Source organism: Pezoporus occidentalis, unplaced genomic scaffold (assembly GCF_034315485.1).
Source record: "Pezoporus occidentalis ecotype Australia unplaced genomic scaffold, CSIRO_AGI_Poc_V1 ctg44, whole genome shotgun sequence".
Taxonomy (NCBI): Eukaryota; Metazoa; Chordata; class Aves; order Psittaciformes; family Psittacidae; genus Pezoporus; species Pezoporus occidentalis.
Window position 1 is genome coordinate 4,496,780 of NW_026915769.1, and position 23,171 is coordinate 4,519,950.

General features: G+C 42.2%; 1 protein-coding gene across 1 annotated transcript; it reads right to left on the reverse strand.

Moving 5' to 3' along the window:
- Window positions 1-996: 996 nt before the first annotated feature.
- LOC134172117 (zinc finger CCCH-type antiviral protein 1-like) lies at window positions 997-23,023 on the reverse strand. The gene is made up of 14 exons (XM_062634953.1): window positions 22,611-23,023; window positions 19,850-19,982; window positions 17,432-17,684; window positions 17,262-17,330; window positions 16,599-16,760; window positions 15,390-15,488; window positions 13,002-13,125; window positions 11,635-11,800; window positions 11,011-11,131; window positions 10,359-10,455; window positions 9,829-9,907; window positions 4,786-4,916; window positions 2,203-2,354; window positions 997-1,349 (listed from the first exon to the last, which is right to left on the reverse strand). Exons 1-14 carry the CDS (start codon window positions 22,895-22,897, stop codon window positions 1,066-1,068), a joined length of 2,157 nt encoding a protein of 718 aa, XP_062490937.1. The 5' UTR covers window positions 22,898-23,023; the 3' UTR covers window positions 997-1,065.
- Window positions 23,024-23,171: the final 148 nt, after the last annotated feature.

The window sequence follows — 23,171 nt, forward strand, 5'->3', positions numbered from 1 at the left end:
GCTACGCTTGTCAGCAATGTGCCCCATGCAATGTGGGTAACAAAACACATCTTAGAACAGCAGCTCTACCACTGGCCTCCAGAGGACATAACTGGGTTCTTCCAGTCAGGTTGTATTTCTGGAAAAATGAAAATTAACACCTACAAGTAGGGCAGGAAATATCTCTGCTTCTTGAGATGTTTCTCCTGTCCCGTAGCATTTGCTAAGCAAACATTCACACTAAAAAAATAGGTGGCCACATTGACATGAGAGCCTGGCTCATTGAGACACAGCCTTTATATACTTAAGACCATTAGTTGCAGCCAAACCATCACATTTTAGTACCTACTTATTCATAGACTGGGATTTTCATAGTTTCACTTGAGCTCTATTTTTATACAGGTCATACAGCAAGTTACTGCAGATCTGCAAAGAGAATCTGAGCCAACCATTTTCTGATCCAAACAGTAGCTGCCATTGTACAGATGAAACTTGAGAATTTATGATACAGATTTAAAATAAGCTTTTGATGTTTTTGTCTTGCCATTTTAAACTTGAAACTTGTATCCGCATTAACAAGTGGTACTTTGAAAACTAAATCAAGTCATTCTAAGGTAGATTGACTTGTTTAGAATTGCAATAGACGAGAGGACCAAGAACAATTGTATTCTGCAATTGAAAGAATCTTTGATTACTAGAAACCTGGCATCTTGCTTACAAAGAGCTGTACCGTTAATTCTCTGAACTGAATTATTGGCAAAGAGAAATACTCTATATTTCTAAGAAAATACATTTACAATTATTTGCCCACAGAAGTGAAAACAATTTCCTGTCCCACAATTCTGATTCTTCTCCTACAGTTACCCAAATGTCTACACTTGATACAAGAGAGGAAAAGGAGAAGACAAGGCAATGTCTCAACTGTAACATCTGCTTTGCTAGTCCTCCTCAATACAGAAATTTCTTGGATTAGCATTCCAAAGATTCTAGTAAAAAGAAGTATACCAAGAAAAAGAAGTATTGCCAAGTATAGGAACACTTGCAGTACAGAAAATACGACAAGGGATACAAATAGCTCTGATCCCCTTAAGACACAATACATTTTTTTTCTTCCTCTGTGTACTCTATTGTAAACTCTGGATAAATCTGGTATTTTTCAAAGACAACAAAAATGGAGGGATTTGTCTGGTTGTCCACACAACTGTCATAAAACCGGAGCCCATCAACAGACTTTGTCGGGGGGCGCACATAGGCTGAATTGCCGTTAACGTAATCTCCAACCAACACACGAGCCACGAACATGATTTTGTTTTTCACCGTGAGCTCACAGTATGAGTGGGAATAGGAAGCGTCTCTAGCAAAGTAACTTCCTAGAAAATAATATGAAAATGTGGTTATAAGAAAAACGTATAAAGGCACAATAAAAACTGAGCATCCCCTTGTTTTTCAGGAGGTATTCAACCCAACCTTCAGGTCTCTTCTTACTCAGTTCACATAATCCCATAGAAATTTTTACAAGAGAAGAGATTTCCGCGCATGATTTTCACTTGGAATTTGCTATTACAGGAATTCGTGTTTTAAAAACGAAACCACTACAGGTGTGTGTTACAATGAGGAATAGATAAGAAAACACGATGACCTTCACAATCCTACTGAGGGAATGCATGCCCTTATTGCTCCCTGCTGTGAAGACTAGCAGCCTTCATGGCACTTCATGTGCTCAATAGCACAAAGCATCCACAAATTCCTGTCTGAGTTAACAGGAACTACCTAATGCTCTGTTAGAAGCGGGCACGCTGAGGCACACACGTGGCAGGCACACCAGCCAGAGCTGCGTACATAGCAAGTTAACTGAAGACCTTGTGGCTATTCATTTCTTCTAACCACACACATCTTCCTTTACTTGTGTCACAAAGTGTTACAAGTGTCATGGCACTTGTGTCACTTTGAACTCTTGCAAGTTCAAATTATGAACTTGAGCCTTCAGAAGATCCCACCTTACAGCAGCAGAGGCTTTTCCAAATCCCTAGACTCTTTCTCTTAACACCTTATGAAAAGCCTTAACCCTGCTCAAAGCAAATCCTTGTCCTCCCCAGAGGGAAGGAAGATCATAAAAATCACCTACTCCTTTTTTTTCCACCCTCTATAGCTCAAAACTTTGATTGCTGTAGTATCAGGGGAGTGTAAGCAGACATCTAACACACAGAATCATTTCCTACGTACCCTTCCCATAGACAGTTCCATTGCTTCCGCAGATTCTCCAGTCAAAATTGTGACTACAGATGGATTCCACAAAGGAGGTCTTGGTTCCATGGAAAAGGAGCTTTTCTTTTACTTCCTTCCCTCCGTTTTCCCTTTTCATCTGTTCCTTTTGCCTAACAGAAAAATACAGAGGAGAGCAAGTGAGCCATAGAATAAAAGGGAGAAAGTAATTTTTAAAAACAAGTGTATAATGTACATGTCGGTGTCAGCTAAATGAGATATATTGGGCTGAATCAAAAGAAGCGTGACCAGCAGGTTGAAGGAGGTGATTCTGCACCCTCTATCCTGCTCTTGCGAGACCTCACTTGGAGTATTGTGTACAGTTCTGGTGTCCTGAACATAAAAAGGACATGGAACTGTTGGAACAAGTCCAGAGGAGGCCATGAGGATGATCAGGGGACTGGAGCACCTCCCGTATGAAGACAGGCTGTGAAATCTGGGGCTGTTCAGCCTGGAGCAGAGAAGGCTGCGTGGAGACTTCATAGAAGGCTGCGTGGAGACTTCATAGCAGCCTTCCAGTATCTGAAGGGGGCCTGTAGGGATGCTGGGGAGGGACCCTTCATTAGGGACTGTAGTGACAGGACAAGGGGTAACAGGTTAAAACTTAAACAGGGGATATATCAGGTTAGATGAAAGGAAGAAGTTCTTTACTGAGAGTGCTGAGGAACTGGAGCAGGTTGCCCATGGAAGTGGTAAATGCTGCATCCCTGGCAGTGTTCAAGGTCAGGTTGGACAGAGCCTTGGGCAACATAGAATCATCATAGAATAGTTCGGGTGGAAAAGACCTTAAGATCACCCAGTTCCAAGCCCCCTGCCATGGGCAGGGACACCTCACACTAAACCATGACACGCAAAGCTCTGTCCAACCTGGCCTTGAACACCGCCAGGGATGCATGGTCTAGTGTAAGGTGTCCCTGCCCATGGCAAGGCAGTTGGAATTAGATGATCTTGAGGTCCTTTCCAATCCAAACCATTCTATGATTTTCTGTTTTCTCCTCTCTCAGTTTGGAAGATGAGACAGACGAGCAGCATGATGAACAAATACAAGATGAGCAATATAGTGGTACCACTGCCCAGCAGTTCTAGATAATCCTGGCTTCCTTTAGTGAATTTAAGGAAGTACTGACACTACTACTGTCCCCTGCACTGCTGTACCAACCTTTTGCTCCTCTGTAGGGTCCTACTAGTTCTGCTTTATTGTCTCATCCCATCCCACCCAGAACACTCTGCAGAGCAGAGGTACCCACAGACCCTCCATGCCCCAGCAGTAACTAGGAGCTAGAGGCAGCTTATTCTTTACTCCATACACCCTGAGCTCTTGCCCCTCTGTGAGATCAGTGTGGCTGAGGAGACAAAGCCAGGAGAGAAACTGAGCCTCCTTCCACCACTTGAGATTTTACTCATTTAGGCCAGAGTCAGACTGAGCTATGACACATATCAAAAGAGGAATCACAATGGAAGGCAAAAATATTTCACAGCACCCGGACATCCTACAGGTCTTCAGAAGCTGTGGAAGGACAAGACAACAATAATCTTCAGGAAGTGATCAGCTACACAATAAACAGAGCTAGGGAGAGGGGAGAATCCTTCTAACTGGTAAACTGCATAAATGAAAAGAGCAATGGATTGGAATTTGTTCATTGAGAACTTGTTAAACTCTGTCTGGTTAGTTTAAGTATCTCATAGAAGGATAAACAGTATGCGCTACTACATGTTTTGAAGTGCCTTAAGTTTCACTACACGAAAAGGTTTTATGAAATTATTCAGTCATGTTGCAGGTGAAAGTACTTACTTGAGCAGTATTTTCCTTCTCCATTGCCATTCCATACAGTCCTTGAATACTTGTGTTAAGTATCTGTGCCTTTGTTTTAAACTACACATTGTTTCTATGCAGCAGCTTAATCTGCTACCAAATTAACCTGAACATGGTCATGTATTGTCACCAGCATCAGCTGAAATGTATTATCATCTGTCTTGGTATTCAGTAGTATTGATGCAAGTGCTGCAAATCAGAAAGGAGCTCTGATCTCAGGGATCATTAAGTTAAAGAACAAGGATTCTTTCTCAACAAATACTGACTTCATTCAGCAAAGGTACTCTTGAGAAGGCCTTTGCTACATATGACTGGAACAAAAGCCCCAAGCACCTTGTAGCCTTGCTCACTTTCTCTAATGCAAGAATATTTGTAACGGACAGAACATGTGTGCGGCAGGCAGTCACTGTTCAATCTCTGAGACAATGCACTGTGCTGCATTACTGTGGGCATCTTCATCCCAAATTCTTCATCATTCATGTCTTTGTGTCTGTATCTGTCCCCCCACCTTCAAAAGAGACATGCAAAGAGAACCTTCTCCCAGAAGCATGGTGTTCTCTGGAAGGCCATTGACAGAAAATTTTACTCCTGAACTGCTCCGAAGATGGAAATATCAGTCACATTAAAGTACAGGTGGTAATGTCTTTTCTGTCCTAGGAAGCAGATACAGGACATCAGGACACCCCCCCCCCCCCCCCAGCCTCAATAAGGATGAGGAAAGAAATACTCACCACTGAAACACTTTCCAGAGGGATGGATTCTGAATCCTCTTTATTTTAAGGATGCTGTATTTCTTCATAGTCTGATGAAACAGCTGCTTTATTTGGTTGTATTCAGCAGTTGTGTCACTGATCTCCACTGCCTATAAAACATAAACCAAAGCAAAAGAAGACATGAGGCTTCAATTAGCTCATAACATGCAGAAGCCTAATTACAGAAGGTACACTTTCAGAAGAGGGTCCCCAACTATGCTTATGAAGGTTAACATAATGCTTTAGATCATGACTTTGTGCTAATTAGAAAAGGTACTTAATGTGTAAATCAGTGTGTCACTCCTGCATTGCAAGGACACTTCGCCTCTCTTCAAGAAGGATGCTAAAAGGGTCAGTTAAATGTTTATCACCTCCAAGTAAGGGTTGACACAACTTTAGATCTCAGTGAAGCAGAAATTTCAGAAAGAAAACTTGACTGATTATGGCAGATAATCTTAGTTTTATATACAAAGCTGTTTAAGAACAGAAGGTATTAGATAACAGTGTCATTTGTAACCAGATATTTAATGAAGCTTCAGCTATTAAAGGTGAAACAAATACATACAACCTCCCAGGATCACAGCTCCTTAACTTGCCAAAGTTAAAACTTGGAAAGTTGCATTTAAATACAGACTTAAGAAAAAAAGCACCATTTCTAAACATAAGAGAACAATCAGGATTCTAATAAGGTTCCACTAAACACCTGTTTAAGCAAATAGATCTCCTTTCCTAAAGGAAACAAAGTCTATTTATCCATATTTCTTGTGTTTAAAAATCCACCAGGAAATGCACATTTTTCCCAAACAAGAGCTAATGCAAAACATAATTAAAATATGATTGGATCTCTTCTGCTTTCTTGTGTCACACATAAAATTTCCACTTTTTCTATGAAGTAATCTGTATCTTTAATCTTGTAGAATAAACACTTCTCTTCCATAAGCTTGACTGAAAATGCATAATGCTGGTAGACTGATGTCACCTGGCAGTACTTTCCACTTCACCGCTGCCTAAGCAAGCGGGGACTCAAGGTGGCATCCCATACATCAAGGTTGTGTTTAAAGCACAAAAACTGCTTTAATGGAACCAACATCTTAACCAACATCAGGCAAAACCTTCATGTTTTAAAAAGCTGAGTTTAAACAGGAGATAAAATCAGACTTATATTTCACAACTGCATATAAATAAAGAGGTGTTTTTCTGGACACCATGTACAGATTGTGCACTGAGGACTTACTGATGAAAAGGCCTTACAGAAAAGTCTTCTAAGGATTAAAAATAAAGTCAGCTACACAAGGAAGAATAATTTCTTTGAATTTATTAAAAAGTTTTTACAAGGTTGAATGGAATTTCTCATATCTTAATACAAGAGTATTTTCCAAAGCTTTTTTAAAACATAACATATAGAACAATCTGGATGGATATGTATTTATTATCTGCAAGCTCGTTACACCACAGCTCAAGTTGCTCACCGTCACCTAAGAAGATGAAAATTATGTCACTATATTTCAGTACTAAATCTTTCATTCCTACATAAACAATTCTTCTTTAAACTACAATTACACTTTTGCTATGCTGCATCTTTTACTGAGGAACTGTAACCTTTCTGGGTAAAACAGAGTCAGCTACATGATACAAAGCCTAATCCTGTAAGAAAAGTACTTAAATTATTTTATCATATGATGGCCTTCAAGGAACCAAGCCAGTTATCTTTCACATGAAAACTCTGTGGGATTGTCCATATTTCCCCAAGGATGCTTCTCCTGCTAATAAAGGGTAACAACACATTACTCTTGCAGGTTGATACCTATCATAGAATAACAGAATGGTTTGGGTTGGAAAGGACCTTAAGATCATCTAGTTCCAACCCCCCTTCCATGGGCAGGGACACCTCACACTAGACCATTTTGTCCAAGGCTCTGTCCAGCCTGGCCTTGAACACTGCCAGGGATGGAGCATTCACAACTTCCCTGGGCAACCCATTCCAGTGCCTCACCACCCTCACAGTAAAGAGCTTCTTCCTTTTACCTAACCTGAATTTCCCTTGTTTCAGTTTGAGCTCATTACCCATTGTCCTAGAGCTCCAGTAGCTGATGAAGTGTCCCTCTCCAGCATCCTTGTAGGACCCCTTCAGATACTGAGTACTTCTTAACAACATTAACTTTTTTAGCTCTTTTCATCTTCATAACTAAAATGGAAAAACCTAGAGAGAATAAGCATTTGCTAACCCTCTGTTAAGGAGTGGCGTTTCTGAGGCAGTGGATGAATCCCTGCCCTGACAGTAATTTCTGTTAGGGTGTGACTACAAAAACAGTAATCTCTGATATCAAACCTTGATCTCTGGTTAACTTGGGTTTTGGAAGCAGCACAGGTTGTACTAGCAACAACAACCCAACTAGAACTGCTATCTGTGAAGTACACAGACAGACTCTTCACATTGCATCAGCTCTCATTCCTGTTACAGTACAGCAATCTTTGGGACACGTGTCAGGATTCCTCAATATAGCAGCCAAAGACTGGTCCTCTGATACAAACCCACACATTCATCGCACGTATTTCTCTGCTGTACATTAAAGATACATTTTAATACCCATCATGAAGTTCCAAGACAATATCAAATCTTTCAGAGACAAATAAAGAAAAGAATTATCAACTACTAATCCCACTTTTGTGTAACAAAGAAGAAATTCACACCAACTTGCTACTTAGTGTTCCCAAGTTCCATTGGGCATTTCATACATTACTTTCTACAGAACTATGATTCTAAAGGACTTACAGATTAAGACACTGCAACACTCAAAAAATAAGCAACGTTACCAAAACACAACTGCTTTTGTTAAGCAAAGATGACTTTCTCCCTGTCTCATAGCTGTTCCTTTTTAAAATGCATCACTTCCAGTGCAGCAAATTTTGCCAGGATTATTTGTCAACGTCTGAAGAATGCATCAGTTAGTAATTGTCAGGTCATACGATAGTCATCACATGCAAGTAGAATCCCAGCCAGTCCCAATATTACCTACTGCAAAAAAAAAAAAACAACAAAAAAACAAGCATAGGGTCCCACAGAAAGATTTAATCTAGCCCAGGCTTTCACCTGAAGTGCCAACAGGTACTGTGGGCTTTGTCACTTTTTAGGTACAGAATTAATGTTTCCTTTCCTGTGAAAGGTACTCAGTTTACGTGTTAAGAGATGTTTTCTTAAGCACCAACTCAGCAAGCAAACGGAGCTCGGGGGAGCAAGATGAACTCTCCACCACACACATCCCTACAAGTACCTCTAGTGATACCATGGACCTGTACATCGCATTCCAAAGTGTCTCACACTCACCTCAGTGACTCCAGAAACACCCCAACAAAAGGGCTCAATTAAAATTCAGACTGAAGTTTGCGGAGTAGATAAGGGAAGCAGCCAAGCACATAACAACTCAGGGACCTATAAGGAACTGAGCTACCTGTCTTCCTGGCATTCTTCGGAAAAATTTAAGCTTATGTCAATCAGTGAAGCTGCTGCTAAGCCAAAGGGTTTGCTGCTTAGCTAATATCCTTTATTACTGTGACAGAGCTCAAAATATCACAGGCCCAAGTCTTCAAAAGGCCTGGCTACCATATTTCCACACAAACTCCTTCTTAGTTCATTTGGTGGGTGCCGGGCACTGACACTTTTACAATTCTGAATTTTTTGTGAAATTTCACAGTTTTGCTGATTGTGAAAACCAGCTATTTGAAGTGAGCAGATGTACACAGCAGCCAACTTCAATTTTACCTGCCGATGTTGCATCGGGACTGGGTTTAGATGAATTTGCTGCATTCACATGGCCAGATACAGGTGTTACACTAAGGCATAATCCAACACAAAAGAGGGTACTCAGAGTAAAATGAAATATTCAGCACAAAGCAGAGTAACAGAAATGAGGCCAGAGAAGCCAAGAGACAAGATATTTCTGGTTCTCATGCCACTGTCAATGTAACTACATTAGGGAAAATAAAACGCAAAGAGTGACAATAGCAATGGAGGTCTCCATCAACTGAACCTAGACAGAAAGATCTCCCAGTTCAGAAATACTGTTATTACTTCTGTCCTGTCCCTCGCCATCACAGTATTTGTGCCAATACAACTTGGTCACCATCATAAAAGGCTCTGACACAGTCAACAAGGAAAACCTTATGCTCCACATTATGTGCTGTCCTCTAACCTGGGGCAAAAGCACTATAAAGAAGGCCAAGTGTAACACTGAAAATACTTTTTTTTCCCTAGCATTCTAGTACTTCCACAGTCTGTGTTGCTCTTCCAGGACTGCTTCTTAATGCATTAGACCTAGCAATTTAAAAAAAAATTGCTAAAACAAAGAATTACTAACTTTTAAAAACACCTGAACATTTTTGTTCCTGGTAGATCAAATAGGAACCTAGACCTTGGGCTGACAGGGGTTTGGTTTGTTGAAGAGATCACTGCAAACAGTTTTTTTACTCTTGACTGTAACTCTGCTGCTGCCGTTCCTTGAGGCCATGGCCTGTGCTCAGATCTGTGATGTACACAACAGTACTGGGCGACTTGAAAGAGCACACAGAGATTTCCTTTCCTATATCTCCAATCCAAACTTTATCCGTCAACAGCCATGATGGTATTATTATTGGATGGGTTTTTAATGTCCTACACAGGAAGAGTTTGGTCTCAGCCCAGCTTCTAGTGAAGGAACACACTTCATAGAAGCCCCTTCTTTAACTGGCCCACTAAGTCATCATTTTTTCCTTTCTAACAGGAAATCTTTTTGTACTGAATTTGATGAGTTTTGGTTTTATGTGTAAGTAAATGCCTAAATTCTGAAGTTCATGGCAATTTGGCACCTTTTTTCATGCTCTTGGGAGATCACCTAGTTCTTTGGCACACCCACCCAAGAAATCACTCCTGTCCCTTTTTAGCATCTGCCCAGTTACAATTGCTTCAGTTAAGCATCCTCCTCCGTGCCTTTCAATCAGAATTACAAAAGGGAAAGAATAAGGAGGGAAGTGGGGGGAAGAAGATACCTTGTATCCAAAGTCAGGCAGTGCAGACTGATCCCAGTGGACAGGACAGGACTGACTGGGAATAGAAGAATCCTTCTGGCTGGTGGCAAACAGACAGAAAATGAGGTGTTAGTAATTTCAGTAATGCTCCAAGCATCTGAAATGGCAGCATCCCCTTTGGCCAATTCCTACATTTACAAATACACAAAATAAGTCGCAAAACCCCTGGGAAACAGCCTCAGTCTGTGAGCCGGGCTTTGCATGCTGCCATTCAATTGTCACAGTCCTCTTTCATTTGCTTTTTTTTTTTTAATGAAAAACTGTCCATCACCAGTTCTGCAGACATGGTACCTGGAGTAACATGTACCCCAAAAAACAGGTGATGCACCAAGCTGGCAATTTGTGATACAGCTTCTGCTAAGCCAAATGGATATGTTTCCTTCCACCAACAGCTCTGCTCTTTGCACAATTACTGCCAACACTGGAAGCCATTTTGCCTTATAATTACTTCTGAAATATGAAGACCCAACAACTTAAAGTGCAACACTTACCCTTTCTTTATCTTCTGCACATCTTCAGAAGACACAAACTTTGGTCGCCTGCAGACCCATCTTCGAGTTTTATAAGAGGTGTTTGTCTGGGTCATTTCTTGAGGAGAAAAGGCAAGGAAAAAGTCACAAATAAGCCTACAAGATGGGGTCATTAATTAATGACAATTATTCATTAATGAAAAGTGTATATTCATTGTCAATTCTATCTGCTGAAGAATGGTGGCATAAACACTGTGTAAGCTTCCTGTTCTTCCTGTAACTCTTATTTAAGATGCGTCTGTCTTGCTTGCTCCCTTAAGTCATTCATGCTCTTTAAATGTTTTGCCAGTGGCAGGGAAAGATGCTTATTTTTCATTTTTACCATCCACAAGATTAACTTAATTTACTTAAGGTTTACTATGCCTTTATGTGAAGACTAAGAATCTTTTTTATTTCTGGTCCAGTGTGAGTCTGGAGTGTGTCAAGGAATAAGGGGGAAGGTTACTTTTATAAGGAATTTCCTCTGGGCCATCACTAGCTCACTTCCAATTTCAGTGAGTAAATCTGGTAGTGTTAGTAAAACAAATAATGGCTTCTAAAAGCTGGGATAGTTTGCAAGTTGACCTTTGTAAAGCACTTCATAGTTGTAAACAAGAATCTTTAAAATGAGTACCTTTAAAATTGAGCTCGTACTTGTACAAGCCAGCCTGGAAAAACACGGTGCCATCTGGATCTCCTAGATACAAATTCTCAATAACAGCAGAAGATGGTGAGCTCGCACTATCCCCTTCTCCCTTTGTGGGGAAAAAAATGAGAAAAAAAGAGAAAGAAGAGTAATGAGCAAACATAGTCAGGACTAAGCCCTGGATGACTAGTTTGGGTAGAGGGAGAAAAGACACAAAGAGTAGGATGAAAAGGAATCTACATTAAGCCTAAAATCTCCCCCGCAACAAACTGGCATAGTCAGCAGATCCTAAATCTGCTCCATGACACCAGGGTTAAACCACAATGCAAGTATAATTCTCTAAAGTACAAAACAATGTACAACATGCAAAAAGTTCATACGGAACCTCACTGTAAAGAGATAAGGCACGTTCCCTCCCCACAGCCTATCATCATTTCATCACATCTGTTACGAATATCTGTAGCTTTACTGCCTTGACACTGTAACATTCAAGCATAAGTATTTACTTAACTAATCCTGCTGAGTAAAAGGGAAGAGGGGAAAGAGGCTCCACACACTTCTTCAGAAGCGATTCATAGAATCATAGATTCCTTGCACAGGATGTGGAGTCACCTGTTCTCCATATTCAATCCACTGGCCTTTGTCATTCTTCCAATACCAAAGCCACTGCGTGGTCAATACAAATGTGGGTTTTGTAACTGATGATGGTGTAGAGAGGCGTCGAAGTGGAGAAGAGCAGCAGGTCATTGTCTGGAAATCAATGTTCTTACCCGCTATACTGTAAGGACAAGATCAGGTGTTTTGTAGTTAACAGTATATATATTATCCTTTAATCCCCAATTTAACATGGTGGAATTTTCTTTAATATAACGTGACTGCCTGAACTTAATAGGCCTGAAATACGAATATTTCTCACAAGCTGTGTGGCACCTCTGGAAACTGTTTCCAAGCTTCAGAAGTGAACTATGGCCTGTGAGACACCGAATGCCAACTCAACCACTAGCCACATGCTGCACTGCCAGCTTTACAGACAGTCTGGGGCTACACATACAATGTGGCAAACAGTACTTCTGAAATAAGTATCACGTTTAGTTTTTCTCAGTGCAAAAATGGAAGCTGGTAAGTACCTGCCTGAGTCTGCCAGCAAACACCTGCAGCGTACCAGCTTTGTTCTTAATGTGGCTACAGAGGATGCAGTCCCAGCTGCGAGGCATTCATCACTGGAGCCACCTGGGCTCTTACTCCTGGGAGGCTTGAAAAATTAACTCTCGGGCAAGACGACTTTGAAAGCAGCCTCCTGTTGGGAATCTTGCTTGTGATTTGTACCATCCACAGCCTAATTGAGATGCAAATCTAAATCATCTGCTGTCAGAAGAGGCACAGGCCAAAATGTCTATACCATTTTACTGAGGCCAAACTCGGGGTCCCCTACAAATCCATGTGGCTCACACGGGGGCTTTCAGCAAGGAGTTAAAGGAAAAATGCACTCTCTTAAAAAAAAAAAAAACAAAAACAAGATTGGCTGCTTACACAAGGGGCCATTTAATAAATTCCTCTAGGCATATTATAGATACTATTAAATTATTATGGATACTGGCTGTATTGGGAAAGGAATAGCCATAGAGAAGGACCATCTCTGAACTGCTGTTAAAAGGCACAACTTAAATTATTATAAAGTATGATTCATTATCTGAAACACTAATATTTTAAGCACTGAATTCCATCTGCTTCTTTTTACCTTCGAGTTTTAAATGCAAGAGTTTTGTTACGTTTAGAAGACAAAAATGGGGTGATAGTTCCATGCAATCACTTTTACTTTTCTTTTTAAGAAGAAGAATGCTCATTTGTACATCTTGCAGATTCTGAGCATCTCAGTAAACAAAAGTTATGGATGTCAAACACCTTTAGGAAGAAAACAAAATGGTCATCCTCCAGGGCTCAACTACAGTACTCTAGCAATCAGTGCAGCATCACTATACCTGCTAGTCTGTGGGTCACAATAGGCCTTTTCAATTTCCTCCATCATGGCGAGGTCATTCCAGGTCACCCCATTATATACCTGCCATCGATAGGGCAAGTGGTAATGAACAAATTTGCATTTATCTGTAATGAGATCAGACACAGTCAAGAGTTCTGCAATCGTAACAGAAAGCGAGACAAGGCAGGGTGGGGAGGGAAGGAACAAGCTTTTTTTTCTTTTTTACACTCTTGGCTTTATCTCCTGGACTTTGGTATGAGCAATAAAGACAGAATGCTGAAAATAGAATTTGAACGATAGGAAAAAAAAAGAAAAAGCAACATAAGCTCTCATACTGCTAAATATATTCCAAAGAAACCACAACCTTCCCTTTGCTGAGACTCAACAATGGCAGCTGGGAGAGCAGTGCCACAGATAGGAAATGTGTGTCCATGGGTCACACCACCACATTTCTCAGCTGTAAAAACTCTAGTCTACACATCACATAAGCATTCAATATATTTGGTTCTCTCTTTCCTTTAGAGCATATGGGGTGGTTATCAAAACCTGCATACTTTTTTTTTCAGGCCAAACCCAACGAATGAGGCAGCATAAAGGACTGCAATGCTCCACAGAACATCCCCCAGAAGACACCCTACACTCACCCCTGAACAGGTAGCATGCTCCCCCACTAACGAGACTGCCAGGCACTCTTGGAGTTGTAGGAAGCAGCAATTCTTAACTGTCTTGCATGCAAGACAGTTGCATGCAGCTGTGCTATACACCATTCACACAGGAAGAGGAAGACTTCTGGGACTTTTTAAATCATCTGTTTTCAATGCATGTATGTCTGCATGTTTGAGTTCAGATCTGCTTAACACCCCTGTGCATGTGGCTGGATACAGGCAGAGGCTGCCCTGCAAGCCTCCATGCTGGGAAAAGCTGATGTGCTCCACATCCAGTTATGGACCAAACCTCTTATTTACCACTTTTGAGACAAATGTGGCACAGCGAAGCACCATAACCCTCCAACTGTTACTTGAGTTTAGCTATTTGGTGGTCACAATATAGCTGCTTTGAGCCTGACCTCCACAGCCAGCACACAGGTACACCATTATGCAGGTCCAAAGGTTGATAAACTTCAGCCTCAAGCCTCATCCTAAACACGCAGAGTCTGAGAAATCTGACACAAGGCTGGAGTAGCAGCTGCACAGACAGAGCCAAAAGGATTTTCAGTATTCATGACCCCTGATGTATCTGACCACAGAACATATGGAAATTAACCCTAATTATGAAGACAAGAGTGTCATTCACTTCTTTCTTCCTTCGTTTTTGTTAACGGAGCTGGAGTGCACCCTGTGTGCTTTAATTAAATTGGCATACTGTAGACAAAAACCACACTTGGTCTCTCGGCCAGATTTCATTTCTATTATCCACAAAATACCCATAAAATAACTTATTTTTTTAAAGTTCTGTCTCTCTTCAAAGTAATGATTAAGAAAAGGTATTGTCAAGCCCTAAAGTAACTTATTCATCTGCATCTCAGAAAAGGAGCTTCTGACAGGAGAGTGGCACCTTTACCAGAACACACACACACTATGGAAATGCTAAATGCACAGAGACATCTCAGACCCATTATCAGCCAACTTACTGTGCATATCCTAAGTGAAAGCAAACACAGTCTGATCTATTTAAGCACCTCTTTTACCAAGATCAGGTGGTCAGAAGGAGTAGTCCTTTAGAAAGAGACTGGACAAGCTCAGTTAAAGAAAATCTCATGGTACCTCCTCATAACCAAGGAAGAGCCTAACCTGGGGGTTAAGCAACTGTTCAGGGACAGCCCCCAAATACTTGCAATTTTCCCCAGACCTCTGATATTGGCTACTGCCAGACAGACAATGGACTAGATTTACTTTTAGCTTAGCTGGTAGAACTACTGTTTTCTTAAAACATTTTAACACCTCAGATCACTTTAAAAAGGACTTAAAAGGGAAGAGTATCATTATTATCTGATGTACATAAGATACTGCAGGAGTACAGGATGACCTATTACCTGCTGTCAACAATGACAACGTAAGAAGAGCTCTTAAGTTGATTTAATAGTTACAGAAAGTGTAATATTTAACATCTGAAGAGTGTTTGACACAGAAACACACACAAAGCCTGCCCCCATCAAGAGGGCTGAAATAGGCCATAGATGGATTGCCTAGAGGAGAAAAGGTTTAGCGTACCCACCTGACTTCCCTCTGATTATGTCTGTAATTCTAACAATGCTTATTATTGACTTGGAAACAAAGTAAATGCGAAGGCAAAAGTGCCAGTCCATATGGCACCGTTATAGCCATATGAGTGGGGAGTGCCTCTGTAGACCCTGCTCTCCAAAGATAACATTACTTTTTACAAAGCTTACCTTTATGCTTGCAGTACTTCCAGACATAGAACACACATATCTGATCACAGTTATCTTCTTTGTTGCCCTTTGAAGCTTTAGCAGAGGAATCACCTTTATCTACAGAAAAGAACACATCAATCCTTATTTGCCCTATCAAACTATAGACCAAGATGCCTAAGACAAAGACACTGCATTTGGTATTTCATCCCAGAAATAACAAGGAGTTGACTGCAATAGCCAGGTCAAGTGCTTTCAGGATCCAACTATCCCACATACATGAAGCCCCACCACCTGAGTTAGGGCTTTGTGACTCACCAGTAAACCCCTACAGTGGAAGAAGCCTCAGCAGAAATGGGCAAGGGAAACGTCATGAAGTTCAGAGTTAGGCAGGGTATGACTGACCATGGCTACTGCAAAGAAGCTGACTTTTTCTCAACACAAAGGGGACCAAAGGGTGGCCTTTACTGTAGATAAAGGGCTACAACAGCTGAGTGAATCAGCTGCCAATATAAATGTTTCTCCCTTAATTAGCCAGACCAGCATGGGGGGAATGAACACAGAGCTGAGCCCAACACGTGGAGCTAAGCAACTAATAAAAGAACTTCAAAGAGAGCAACAGCCTTGAGCTGGCTTCAGCTTACATATTTGTTCCTAGGGACTGGGAACACTCAGCATCATGACAGTGAGCATATTATACAGACCAGCATGGGAATCACATTGGTATTGACTAAAATGTGTATTGCAATTGCTACGTTTTGGCAAGTGTAACTTCACATTTGTATCTTGTTTTCAGTGTATTTTGCATTACTCTGCTGCATTAGAAATCTCATTGTACTGGGCCATGCTAGGATATAGTTAATCTTTCTCATAGCAGCTCATATGATGCTGTGCTTTAGATTTTCAACCACAACAATGCTGATAACACACAGATGCTCTAGCTTCTGTTGAGCAGATTTTGCACAGCATCAAGGCTTTCTCCGTTTCTCACAGTGAATAGACTGTGGGGTGCACAGTAGGTTAGAAGGGCACACACCTGGGAAGACCTAAACTAAACAAAGAAATATTCCATATAACACTACGCTCAGCAATCAAAGGGAAAAAAAGGGTGTTTCAGAAGGGTTAGCTATCTTTTGCTTGGGAACTGGCTGGGTATCAGCCTATTTGTGGGAGGTGGCAATTGCCTTTGCAGCACTTGTTTCCCTTTGTTTTCTTACTTCTTCCACTTACCCTTCACTTTCCCCTCTTCTTGACGCTCAGGTTTTCTTGTTGTTGCTTCCTTTTTTTCCTCTTCCCCTGATCCACCAGTGGTGAAGGGGAAGTGAGCATGTGGCTGTGTGGTGCCCAGCTGCCCGCTGGGGTAGTTCACAACACCTGTGTAATGGCACCTATCTTCAAGTACGTAAATTTGATATTAGTCATCACACCCTCCATGCACAGAACATCAAAAAAAAATTATTCAGAGTACTGGACTCTGACAGGTTTTAGGACAAGGCCCTTCTGCTCAGGAGGACAGGAGACATAGGAGTTCTTGTTCCCTCACTGGAAGGTAGATCAAGACTACTGCTCAACTGGCAAAGCTATATCCATTCCCTGGGGACAGAAGGCAAGGAAAGATCTCTCTCACACAGTCACAACTCTGTCTCCTTCCCAGGAAACAGAGTGTTAAGAGTACAGAGATCAATCCCAGACTACTCCACATTGTGCTGCACAGTGCTTGGGCAGGTATCTCAACACTCCTGCACAGGCTGTCCAGTACCATGGCTTTCAGCATCTGGTAGAGTAAGCACAGAAGCTGTACTCCAACTACCACAGGGAGCTGTGGAGCTGTATGAGAGCAGATCCCAAAGAGACCCACTGATCCCAGGACTGAAGGTTAGAAGCAATCCATACCTTCATCTTTACCTCCAGTTCCTGTTGCAGACTGGTGTTGTCTCTGACCAGGTACATGGCTTCTGGGACCTGCATGAAAAGACTGAATGAACAGCACTGCTGGACCAGAAACTGAGCTAGCTGGTAACATCCCAATTTGTGTGTCGAGGATGATGTTTCTTAAAACTTACTTTTCCCCTTCTTCAGTTCCTTGTTGAATTCCATATGCTTGTGATTACATATAGTCTGCATGTTTGAAGCTATCTTCACATCAATGCCTCCAGTTTCCAACACTTCCAATGAATTGGTATCCAAGAGATTATGGGACCTCTTGCACCAAAAAAATCTACATTCCCCTTTGAGAAAGTGTCGACAAATATGAAGCCTGTTGCAGTTATTTTGCTGGCTGCAGTTACTATCCTTTCTGTTGTAAAGTTGGCAGATCTAGAAGCGGGGAGGACAGACGAAGTATGAAATGGAATCAGTAATTCCACTAGAATCACATTAGAATCAGTAAGTTTTTTCTTTCTTCTGTAGACATGCAGTTTTAACAGCAGAAATACAGTAACAGGCATGTTTTCATTGTGACTTTTTTAATCTAGGCAGATTTCTTGTATGGAAGAGCAGGCATTTTCAGCTGACTCATGCATTTCCACTTTTGAAGTTGTGCATAAGTGGGGTTTGGTTTTTGGTTTTGTTTTTTTCTTTCCCCCCACCAAGAAAAGCCAATCCAACAAGCATGCATTCTCGGCACTCCTAAACAAGACAATCACGTAACAACTGACTGGTTTACAGCTATTCTATTAAAAAACAAACCAACCCCTGCAGACACCAAGGTGAGAAGAAAGAACAAGGGGAGGTGCTCAAGGTGCCTGAGCAGAGATGCTGCTGCAGGGCCCAGGACTGTGTCCAGATGGATTTTGAGTATCTCCCAGTGGGGAAACCCCACAACCTCTCTGGGAAACCTGTGTCAGTGCTCAGTCACCCTCAGAGTAAAAAAAAGCATTCTGGGATGTTCAGAGGGAACCTCCTGTGTTTCAGTCTGTGCCCATCACCTCTGGTTCTGGGCACCACTGAGGAAAAAAAATCAGTTCTGTGCTTTTTACACACTCCCCTTCAGGTGTTTGTAAACACTAATGAGATGAGATTCCCCTGAGCCTTCACTTCTCCAAGCTAAACAGACCCAGCTCCCACAAACACAGCACACACACAGAGACAGTCAGCACTTCAAAACAACCAAATGGGCTTTCACACCCCTTTCCCCAGCTCTCAGGTTTATGAATGGCCTGCATGATCACTGTCTTCTGCTGTTTTACTTCATAATAGTTTAGGTGCCCAATTAGAGGTAATCAACAATGCCTGACAGCAGTGAAGTCTGAACAGAGCTATAGAAAAGAGCTTAAAATAATACCAGTCAGTGATGGTTGCCACTCTCTGGGCATTACCAGGACTAATTAAACAAGTAACACAAGTTTTAGATGCAGCTGAGCGGAGAGAGATTTTGTTAATCTTCCTTGCTCATCACCACCATGCTCCTTGAACCTGCCAGCACAACATATTTTAAAACACTACCAAAAAGCAAGAAAGGATCTATTTCATCAAAGCCCCACACTGTCACAGCAGGGAATAAGAAAGCAGTAGAAGTATTAGGCCAACAGGTCTGTTGAGATTATAACCTCCAAGAAACAAAGGTAACAGGAAGTACTCTGGTAATTTCTTAACCAGGAACAGCTGTAGCCAGAACAGGATATTCTTGGCTCTGAAACACGTACCTTGAAGATAGCATTGCCCTTATGCACGCATGCAGAACCACAATGGATTGTTAGGCAAATTTATCAAAACCAGTTACTTGCATACAAAGAAAGAAAAAAAAAGTGCCTTATAAAAAATCAGTGTACAAAAATTCAGTGCACTTTAGAAGGAGGAGATTTCAGACAAAACTGACTGCACTCATTTGGTTGTTTTCTCACAGATTTTTCTCACTCCCCTATACCCTCGAGCACCAAAATGTGCAGGCCTATATAGGCTGGAAAAGGGAAGGGGCCCTTGCTTCCTGGTCTCCATCACATAGGCCTTTTGTCCTGTAAGCACAAACAATTATTGTGATCTTTCACCTCCATCTTGTTTACCTCACTGTAAATCTCTGGTGAAGCTGCTGATGTTTTTTGCTTGCTTGTTTGGAGTACCCTTATAGCTATCCTGTTGGGATAACAGGAGTAGCACACAAAACAGGCCATAGCCTTGTTGTCCAATTCCTACTGTCAGACAGCAGGTCATCTGCTGACAAGTCACAGATGACACAGCTTTATCCAGGTGTGACCTTTCTGGTATTTACATAAGCAACACATTCCTCAGCATTTAGCATTTTTATTGCTGTTATTTTTTTCATTATAAGTATTTGGCACTTTCACAACCCCGGCTCTATGTTGTTTCTTCCAGTGCTTTCACACCGAGCCAGCCATTCCCATTCCTACTTCATTCACACTAATCTTGGCATTACTGTTACATAGCATAATAGCTTGAAATTGAGATCAGAACTCCACATTCTCTCTGCCCCTCTCCCATTCCAAATGGACAAAAGCTTCTCTTAAGAAATCAGTACAACTCACATCAGGGAGGAAGAAAGGGTCATTTTGGAGAAGCAGGACTCGCAGCTCATTCTCATCAAGGCTAGACAACTCATGGGACTTTAGAACTTTTTTGTTCTCATCATTGATGATGTCGTGCGGGTACTTACAAGATCTGCAGGAAAACACACAGAAATATCAGTGGTTACTTCTTCAGTCAAGCTGATGTAAAGAACCACCTCGGATAATATGCAACCTGGGAAAAGCCATGGAGAGAAAGGTAGTTTGGCAAAAGCCGCTGTGAACATTCAGATGGTGTCTGTAATTATGTAGAGAATGGATCAAACAGCATAACAACTGTGAAATACAGTAGTGTTACTATCCCCATTTTAAACACTGATGTGGCCAGACCACTTTTAAGGAAGCTAGCAGCAGAGTCTGCCTACTCCACGCTTTCTTTCCCTTCTGTAAGAGGCAAGTCAAGTCACACGACACAAACAGCTAGAAAGCAAGCTAATTTTAGAGGAACACATCAACAGAGGAAGTTGAAACACCCTTGTGTTTGTGAAGTAAAAAGGTTGTCTCAGGGTTGGCATGTAAAGAAAGATGCAAGAGTTGGAGAGTGCAAAACAAAGAGACAGTGAAACTGAAAACAACACACTTTGTTATGTCTGCTGGGTGGGAATTTAAACAAACAAACCCCCCAAAACACAAACAACAAACCCAAAGGAAGTTCATTAACTCCAAAGTTTCGGATAAAGAAGCAATTAAACAACAGTAACAAAGATGCTGGTAGCATTTACTAACCCAAGAGAAATGTCTGAAGTGAGTATGAATTAGAGATTGCAGGGCTTTTTGCATCTATTTGAAAAGATAATGCAATCAATAAGAGGAGAAAGAGCCAACCTATGCATTAATTCAGTGCAGTAAAATACAGCTTCCTAATGTCTTGCTCTTCAAAAGCATTCGATACAGCCTTTAGGCTAGACACACTCAACTACTAAAAGTACCTGTGAATGTATCAGACACAAGCCTCTCTTCCCTTTATCATTTTAACCTCCTAGTTAACTTCTGAAACTCTTCTCACAAAAGCTTTTTTACGTCATGTTGTGCCTGATCCAACCCTTCTGTACAGACCCTTGGGTAGCCATTTCGCCCCTGATCACCACTACCTGTTGGACTCATTGCATTGTAAGTTAATAAATAAAAATATATACATATAATATATAATAATAATATAATATTATAGTATAATATAATAAATAATAATAAATGCAAAGCCTGAAGGGCAGAAGTGTGCCGTCTTTGGTCCTAAGAATATTAGATTCTGTAGGCACTTGATTAATGGCTATGAATTTAAGTGAGCTATCTGTAGCTCAGGTGAGAGCCATCACCAGCATTCCTCCACAGAGAACTTCAGATTCCACTAGTTACACAGTGAGCTGCATCACTTGAGCACACAGTTGTAAGTCAAAGGTTGAAACAGTCCACAAAGACAGTGATAACTAATCAGCTGAGTTTAATAATACATTTAGAAAAAGCAGTGAAAAGTTACTTGCCAGGCACAAGTTAAGAACAGGTTTAATGGGATTAAAATCCTAATCCCACCAAGTAAGAGGACCCCCGTATTTGCACTGACATTTTTATTTCAAGAGATTCAAAAACAAAAAGGGTGCAAGATCTGGAAGCAGGGGCAGATTTTACCTTACCAGTTAAAAATACTCTCTGTCTTGATCCATGTTGTCCTTCTAGCAGTACTTCTGCATTTCATTTTAATCAACCTCCCCCCCCATGAAGGCCATACTCTTTGTTTAATAATCATTAATGCATACAAAAGTGACTTTAAATACTTGGTGCTATTTGAGAGGACAGAATCGTTTATCATTATGAAGGGTGTCACCTCACTACACATTTTAGTTCACATCAACTCACCCAGCACAAGTGCCTACATGCACTTGAAAGCATTTCTACCAGCGGGTCACGTAGAAGGTTATTGTACTGCCAGTGACGTGAGAAACGGTAAGAAAGTTTCAGCGCCCTAACCCTTTGCTAGTACCACTCTGAGACATACATAGCCTTTCCCCTCCGTGCTCAGATCCCAGTGCACTCTGAGCTGGTTTGCTGGGACAAAAGAGGAAAAATCTGGTGGTTATCAACACAATACTGCAACAGCACAAGGCCTGGGGGGCTTAAACTCTTCTAACCAGAGCTCACTGTTGCCATTGACTGTCACTGAAAAGCTTCTGGGTCGCACTTCTGCCCTGTTTTATTTGTTTCATTTATCTTTTTTTTCAACCCTTGGCCCGCCAGGCCTACCCTTCTTCCTGTGGGTCCTCCATATATACAGGATCAACGTGCAAGGGAACTCAAATGATGACTCGCACAGACAAGGATGTAAGCAGAGCAGCAACTTACGTTGGTAACTTTATAGCTTAAAACCAGCTAGCACTTCAAGGGTTTGAGCGGTGGGTGTGACAGGCAGGAGGCTTTAACAAACAAAAAGTCATAATACTGGAAATACCAGTATTTTCCAATAGGAAAACCACAACCCACCGCAGTCACTTTGAAAGTGACCAAATGTAAAAATATATAGAGTATATAAACGGGTTTAACAGCGAGGCACAACAAGAAGCAGCGAGAAACGCGCGGTACGAGGCTGTACCCGAGGCGGGGACCGGAAAAGACCCTGGGCCAGTCCCGACGGCGGCCGGTTCCGTGAGAAGCCCACCGGGGTCGGATGCATATGAGGAGGGTCCCCCGTGCCCCGCCCTTAGCGAGGGCTGCCTGCCCCGGGGGCTCTCACCTGGGCCCCAGGTTGCACTTGCCCATGAGATGCAGCTTGCAGAGATGCAGCCGGTCGCAGCCCCCGCACTCCTTGCGGACGCAGACCCGCACGGCCGACACGGCCAGCACCCACACGCCGTCGCCGTCCCGCTGCACCAGGAACCGCTGGGGACCCACTGCCGACAGCGTCTCCTCCAGCTGCTGCGCCGAGAGACCGACGTGCTGCTGCAGGTCTCTCAGCGCCAGCCGCCCACCGTGCGCGCACAGGGTCTTGGTGAGGAAGCTGCACACCGACGGGTCACTCATCGTTCCCCTTTCGCTCTAACTCGACGGGTCCAGAGGAGAAAAAACTAAGAAGCTAAGCGGGACGGGGCGGATCTGCGCGGCTGCCGCCCGGCCGGCAGCACCGGGAATCGAAACTGAAGGTTTGGGGCGGAGCCCGCCGCTGGAGGCAGAGCCGAGGGGAAAAGCGGGAAGCACGCACTGACCACCACCCAGGAGAGGGACGAGAGCTCGTTGGAAGGGATGTGTGGCTTCCGGCTTAGGGCAGCCTGGTCTAGTTTAAGGTGTCCCTGCCAAT